The sequence below is a fragment of the Thalassophryne amazonica genome, chromosome 4 (assembly GCF_902500255.1).
Source record: "Thalassophryne amazonica chromosome 4, fThaAma1.1, whole genome shotgun sequence".
In the NCBI taxonomy this organism is placed as follows: domain Eukaryota; kingdom Metazoa; phylum Chordata; class Actinopteri; order Batrachoidiformes; family Batrachoididae; genus Thalassophryne; species Thalassophryne amazonica.
Window position 1 is genome coordinate 42,900,057 of NC_047106.1, and position 7,922 is coordinate 42,907,978.

Genomic DNA, 7,922 nt, shown 5'->3' on the forward strand with positions numbered 1-7,922 from the left:
AACATTTATACATGCATTCTAATTATATTCTTTTACAACATGAATTGTATGGACATTAATAACATGCAACACAAAAATGTATTTAATGCCAGTTTTTTGTGCCCCCCCCCCCCCCACCCATGCTCTGGGCCCTGGGTACATATTACCCTTTACCCCCCAGTCCGATGCCCCTGGGTCCACCCCTAAATATTGGTCCACCCTGCCTCCAATGCGCATGCGTCATTTCGAAGCTCAGCAGCACATCTGAGACAGAGTCTCTACACCCAAAGCCATCAAATCGATTAATGGGATTGTTATCCATCAGATGATAAAGGTAAAACCTCTTAAATCATTCTAAAGTCAGTTTTAAGCAGAAATGAGGCCGTTTTAACCAGAAACAAGGCAAAACTAAGTGACGCTTTGAAATGTCGGACGCGCAGTGAGCACATCACCTAACAGCTCGTGTAGCTGTGGCGCTTTGATCGCTTTCTCTGTCTTTTATAATGAAATAATGCTGAATTTATTTGGAAATGATTGTTGTACAAAAGCTTCAGATATCTGTTGTTGAGATAGATGATGACTGGAGTGCAGCTTTAAGCAGAAATGAGGTGGAAATCCATGAACCGCGCCTAATGACGCATGCACATCGAAGGCAGGGCGGACTGATTTTTAGGGGGGACCATTCGGTCGGCGACACCGGTACCTATTTACAACTGGATGGACTGAGACAATGCCGACTGAGATGACAGTGTCACCAGGAATCCAACCCAGGTCTACATATTGATAGCCCAACCTGTATCTCACTGAGCTACCTGCTTGTACATTCATATTGAAAAATTATATTTGGACCAGTGGATATAAGTCGCACCAGAGTGTAAGTCACAACTGCCAAAAAATGCCTGTTGAAGAGGAAAACGCTATATATAAGTTGCACCAGAGTATAAATCGTACCGGTGTTGCAGAAAAAAATTGGTCTGCCCTGCCTTCACTGCGCATGCATCATCAGCCACGGTTCACGAATTATCTCGTTTCTGCTTAAAACTGCACACCATTCATCATCTATCTCAGCGACAGATATCTGAAGCTTTTGTACAACAATCATTTCCACATACATTCTGCATTATTTCATAATAAAAGACAGCAGAAAAGATCAGAGCGATGCGGCTGCACGTGCTGCTAGCTGTTGCATTCACTGGTTGTCCGTCATTTCAAAGCGTCACAGAATATCACCTCGTTTTCTGCTTAAAGTGGCCTTGTTTCTGCTTAAAACTGACTTTAGAAAGATGTTTTACCTTGTCATCTGATGGTTAATAATCCCATTAATCCATTTCATTGTTTTGGGTGAAATGATGCACGCGCAGTAGAGCAGGGCGGACCAGTTTTTATGGGGGACTGTTCAGACTGTAAGCCACACCTTTTTCTGTCATATGAGCTCTTTAATTTGGGATTTTTGTGTATTGTAGTGTATATTTTATGAGTGGCATTTATTCTTTTATTATTGATGTTTATTTTGTTTAGTGCTTTGATTCTTGTGAAAGTTCTATAAATAATCATTATAATTACTAATATCAATAGCAAACATGAGTTTTCGGTATATAAGTCGCACCAGAGTATAACTCGCAGGCAGTGATGCCGGTACTCTAATCTGACCACTTTTTTTTAGTAACGAGTAATCTAACGCGTTAATCTTTCCAAATCAGTAATCAGATTAAAGTTACTTCTCCATGTCACTGTGTGTTAGTTATTTTTCATTGTGGGTCGATAGCAGCATTAAACTTGGTCCGTGGGCAGCGGGTCGGGGTTCAACTGAACTGCCCACTTTAAGCGAGCTGTGAGCTTTTCATCCACGGTTTTTTGCAGCTGCTCGACTCGTCCTCACCTCTTAAAGCACGGTGATCAGCACACCTGCACTGAGCTTTACAAAGACATTTTTATACTTTTTTTCCTCCTTTATTTACAATTCTGAGCTGAGCCACTGTGTATCTGGTCGTTAAAAACAGCTGATCCTCCATGACGCGTCAACAACTAACACTGTTTTCCACTCAAATGCACCTAAACTCTCTTTCTGAGGACCACATGATGTGAAAACGCAATAAAACTTTCTTACCTGTAAATCTGGTCCTGTTTTCTGCATAAATAAATGTTATCCATTCTTTGTGCTCAAACGCCAAAGCAGGGGCGAATCCAGATGGAATGGGGGCGTGGGGCAAGGATGTGCCCCCCCCCACAACACCCCTAGATTAAAGGTCCAGTTTTGAAGCCGTTTTTTACTACAACTACTAATATTGCTTAAAATAATAATAATTTCGACAAGTAAAATGTTTAGAGAGAATTTAAATGTTAGAAAAATGTTAGAATTTAATAGTTACACTTATAAACAATGTAGGTTCGAAATTGCAAGTTTTACTGGTACAGTGCTGTCAACAGTTAAATATGAGGTCAAGAAAGAGGTCTTTATTTTACTTTTTATAAAACAAGTATTTATTTTTCATTGAAGTCAAGAAAGGGTGACTATAAAGTGAGTTTTGGCAAAACAGGTATCATTGACATGTTGAGGTGGCAGAGGGTTGTTGTCGGCAGCTGGGAAAGGTAACTAAAAAAGTAACTAATAATCTAACTTAGTTACTTTTACAATTGAGTAAAGTAACTAAGTTAGTTTTCAAGGAGAAATCAGTAATCAGTAATTGGATTACTTTTTCAAAGTAACTGTGGAAACACTGCTCGCAGGGCCTCCCAAAGTAGTAAAAAAAAAATTGTGACTTATACTCTGGAAAATACGGTACTTCAAATGACATAATGTTCTCTTAAAATTTCTGTGGGTGTGTGTGCGCGTTCACAATTTCAGCAATTCATTCAACAAAGAATTCCACTAATATACTTGTATTCATATAGGGAGACAGATGAATATATCTTTGTATATCTATATATATATAGAGAGAGAGAGATGTCGATATATTGGTTGAATTGTTTGTCAAAATCCTGTCATTACAAATTTCTGGAGGGACTGACTACTGAGTGACATCAATCATTGTCTCACTCTCAACATTCTGGCAAAAGTTTGATCGTCTTATCCCATGTGCACACCGTCTGTGCATATGCAGTTCTATGAGTCATATTTTGTGCCGCATGCGGTATCAGTGGTCTCAGAAGAGGACTGAGGTCCAGTGACAGTTTTTGAGCAGAAACATACAGACAGACACAGTACCCTGTTTGATAAAATTGTTTTACAGATGAAACCTTCACATTGATAACTTACCACCAAGCTGAAACATTGTAATGGATTAGGATGCGTAAAAAGAGGTGCATGAACTACAGTAAATATGAAAAATAGGGACTGCCTGTAAAGTAGACTGTTGTGTAACACATGGTGTGTGCAAGATCTGTCACATTTCTTCGCAGAGAATTAATTGAAACCAGTGGGATACAAAAAAACAGAAGCCATGTTGCCACTGTCTCACTTTGGTGCAAAGCTGCAGGATTTTCATGATTAGTGGAGGTGGTTCATGGTTCAAAATGTGATATTATAGCATAGTATAATTGTGTGCAGTACATAAACCCCATGAAAAGATTCTGTAATGAAGTCACACAGCAACATTCGTTGCATATGTCCAAAATGCATTATAAAGAGTAAAAACAAAACAACAAAAGTTGTACTGTTCTGTAAGTATTTATTTTTTAAACATGGTGCTACCGATTCAGCAAAGCAAAATTAATTTAATTGGTGCGTTGTTTATTTAGAACGGAAACACTGCAGAAGCTAAAGAGCTAATTTTATAAGGCACAAATCATGACAAATCTGCTTCTTGTGGCTACTGACCAAATGATAATAGCTGCGGAAAACATGCAATGTAAGTAAACTTTTGAAAACTCAGCACATTATTTATAAGGCAATAAATAAATAAAATGGTAATAGACGTACCTTAGTTTAGTTGACTTGCTGTTACTGTTCTTGTTGTCTCACACAGTCCAAAAAAAGGGTTGGGCCCAGTTGTATGAAATTTATGTTCCCTCTTTTCATTCCAGAGCTTTGTCTTTCAGTTTGAGAGCATGATTTCTTCAATTTACTCATTCTCTAAGACAAAGAACATTTTTCTCATTCATTGTCTTCTTCTGCTACAGAGTGTGAATCAATAACTCATTCGGTATATAGAAGCAGCTTGTCATGTGTAGACAGTTCCATCTTGTGCTATAGATGATGATTGAGGGTTTTTTTCCAGATATATAATCACTTTGAATAGCTATGAGTTGCAGGACATCCCAAACTAGTACAAAAAAACATACACACACAAAAAATGAGTTGTACTGAAAAATATGGTGTTCATTATTTTAGCTTGTGAAAAGGGTGATCTTGAAACAATATAACAGCATACTGATGCGTGTTCTCATAATGGTGGAAATGTACATAACCATGTAAAATGATGACAATGGGGAGCTCTGCATAAACTTTTTAAACAGACTTTCTTCCAAGCTAGATATTTTCTGTGTTTTCATGTCTGTTTCCAGTCTGAAGGCGGTGCTCTCAGCTCCTCCATGCAGTGGTGCGTTGGATCTGTCCGGCATCCCTCTGGTAGCTCGGGACATGGAACGTCTGTGTGCACACTTACAGCACTATGCCACCACCTTGGTCAGTCTGGAGATGGGCTTCACAGATCTGACTGACGAGGCTTTCCTTTTGCTGCTGCCCACGCTGGCTGCCCTGCCGCGCCTTGAGACCCTGGCACTGAATGGCAACCGACTGACCAGAGCTATTCTGAAGGAGCTGACTGATGCCCTCAAGGTCAGGAGGTCCCTTTATTTTTAAAGATCTACAGCACATATTTACTTTTAATTAAAATTTAATTGTATTGTGGGTTTTTTTCCTTAAAGGGAAACAAAGTTGGTGAAAAGGATTTGCCCTCACACAAGCAAGAAGGCTGATGTATGTGTGTCTTACCTGCATTTGTTTTAAAAATAGTCAAGAACAGATAAAAAGAAATGAAATTGGCTACCAAAACCAAAACTACAAGGGGAAAAAAATGATTTCTTCTAAAATGGGGTTGGCCACAATGGGCACATATTGATTTTATTTTCTGCACAATAACAAAAGAACTCCTTGTCTGATTGAATCCATTTGTTGGTGATACACTGCAGGAGGGTAGAGGAAGAAGTAAGAAGTAGAGGAAGGCTCCTTTCAAAAATGGGGGGTCGTCCGTCATCCAATATGGTTGCCATGGGCACCATCTTGATTTTCTTTTCTGCACAATAATTGAAGAGTGCTTCCTCTGATTGAAACAATTTCCTGGTGGTAAACTGGGGGAGGCTGGAGGAAGGTTCCTTTTGAAAATGGGGCTTAATACACCACACACTAATTGTAAAGCCAATATCTTTCACTGTACAAATAGACCATATACCATCTTTAAAGCCACAATCTTTCACTGTACAAATAGACCATATACCATCTTTAAAGCACCAGTCTTTCACTGTAAAAATAATTTCCAAACTTTATCACCTCTACTATGAAACCACAAACCAACTTAACATGAGCGGGAGCAGGCGCCACACTTTGCATTGCTCTTGTCTTGTCTGCAGCGGCCCCACAAATGTGCAGCGGTGCACAAGAAGGGATGCAGCCACTATGTGGTTTATGTTAATACTTTGTTACTGTTTACTTTAGGACCCAGGCAGTTTCCCGAGTGTGACATGGATCGACCTGGGCAACAATGTTGACATCTTCTCACTGCCGCAATCCTTTCTGGTGAGCCTGAGGAAGCGTTGTCCTAAACAAGGGAACCTGCCCACCATCCTGGAGTTTGGAGAAAGCCAGGCCAGCGACCCACCCGAGAGGCTGAGAGGAGGCGTGGAAGAGGGAGAGGAGACTGATGACACCAACCTGACCGAGAGCATGGGTGAGCTTCGATCTGAAGAGGACGAAGAATTGGACGGAGAAATGGAGATTGAGGAGATGATGGAGGAGCTGCTGGACTTTGACAGGAAGGTGCAGGGGAAGGAGGACGAGGATGACAGCATGTGGACCACGGCGGAGAAGAGGAAAGAGGAGACGAGCAGGAGACGGAATGAGGGAGGAAAGGAGGTGCAATGGAAAGAGCGACCGAGGAAGAAAGCAGTAATGGCGGATGATGATGATACGCATAGCCACTCCTCCCACTTGTCCTGCTCCAGCCAATCACAGCATTCCTCTGGCACTGTTGAGCCAGTGAGAGTAGGGGAGGATGACTTAAAAAATGAGGTGGAGCAGTCGGACCATTTGACCTGATTTATGCCCCCTGCTACGTTTATGTCGCTCCTGTGTCAAGCCCCATCCAGAAGGAGGCAAAACAAGACAGAGGCTAACTGAGTGTTAAAATGCTCAAAGCTAAAAGTCAAACAGAGTGGAATGATGGGATCATGCCAGTTGATGCTGCTTCTACTGAACCTTTTTGTGAACATGTGGCAGCAGAACCCAGGTGACTGTGTGTTTATGGCTGTTGACAGAAACAAGAGATGACGATCCCCAACAGGACGCAAGCCTGTCATAATTACAGTGACAAACACCACTGTGGGGGGGTGTTGAAGAGATATATATATATATATATATATATCCTATTCACAAAAATATATATTTGACTTTTCGTTTTGAAATTTATCTTTACCTTTAAATTATAAGCCAGCTTGTACTTATACCCCCCCCCCACCACCACAAAAAACGTAATAATGTCCTGTAATATATCCTCATTAATTTTAACACTGTGGCCTATTTCCAGTAAAGTTATGGTCAGATTTGAGGAAAATGCCTAAAAAAAACTCCATAATTTTCCTGTTATGACTACATCCTTAATTAAAAAGCCCTTTACAAAGTCACAGGTTTTTACTTTAGGCCAGTTTTGGACCATTTTGTGGGGCAGCCTGTTTTCGTATTAGCTGGAATCTAATTCAGTCAGCCAATTTATGTGGAATATTTCTGAATTAATTAAGTTTACAACAGATAGTGTTTGATGTTGAGGCTTTGACCTTGCGACTCCCCACAACGTGCACTTAAAGGTGGCATAATGTGAAAAATTTGTATTTATCTTTAGCACTTAAAAATGGTCAGGTTTCATAGGGCTGGGCAATAAAATGGCCATGATAAGGGGTTGTGATAAATTTCCCGTCAATGAATGTGATCAGCTTTGGACATTTTTGTGTGTTTTTAATAATTCTTACAACTCATTACACCGCAGAAATAAATGTGAGAGCAGCTAGTAAGTCTGCAGTTTTTCAGAGTACACACTGTAAAGAGTTATGTGAATTCCCAACAAAGAAGAAAACTGTGGGCTTTAATTCCTTTTGGAGGGAATAGTGGGGCAGATAGTGGTAATAATCGTTCACTTCTGGAGACAAGCACCAAAATTGGCACACATACTCCTTGAGGATTGCGCTTTTGAAAAAAACCGCTAGCCACATAAAAAATTCAAGATTATTTAAACCAGTTTAAAAATAGATTCAGCATTGTTGCAATCACAGAATCTTGGCTTAAAAATGACCTCATGGCTGATGTTCAAATGGAGGGATATGAGTTATATTTTGTAAATAGAAAAGGAAAAAAAGGTGGAGGTATTGCTTTGTACATAAAAACAGATCTGACGTAAAATTGTAGAAGAAATGACAATTATAGATGATGTCATAGAAATTGTGACAGTGGAAATTGTACATGAAACATCTAAAAATATTCTAATCAGTTGTGTATACAGAGCACCAGACTCTTGTGTTGTGAAATTTACATATAAAATAATAAAATTATTCCATCAAATCAAAAACAAAACGCTCTTTATGTGTGGAGACTTTAATGTTAATGTGGAAAGCTCCAGTTGCCAAAGAGTAAGTGATTTTGTGAATTCAATGAATAGCTTGGGTTTATTCCCCTTGATAACAAAACCAACCAGAATTACATCGCAAAGTGCAACTGCAATTGACAATATATTCACAAA

General features: G+C 39.7%; 1 protein-coding gene across 1 annotated transcript in view; it reads left to right on the top strand.

Moving 5' to 3' along the window:
* The window catches only part of lrrc75a (leucine rich repeat containing 75A), a 173,625-nt gene extending 167,176 nt beyond the window's left edge, over nt 1-6,449 (top strand). Inside the window, exons 4-5 of the mRNA XM_034167779.1 lie at nt 4,483-4,756; nt 5,633-6,449. Coding sequence (XP_034023670.1) covers nt 4,483-4,756; nt 5,633-6,232 — 874 coding nt within the window. The 3' untranslated portion in view covers nt 6,233-6,449. The remainder of the gene's footprint in view (nt 1-4,482; nt 4,757-5,632) is intronic.
* The last annotated feature ends 1,473 nt before the right edge of the window (nt 6,450-7,922 follow it).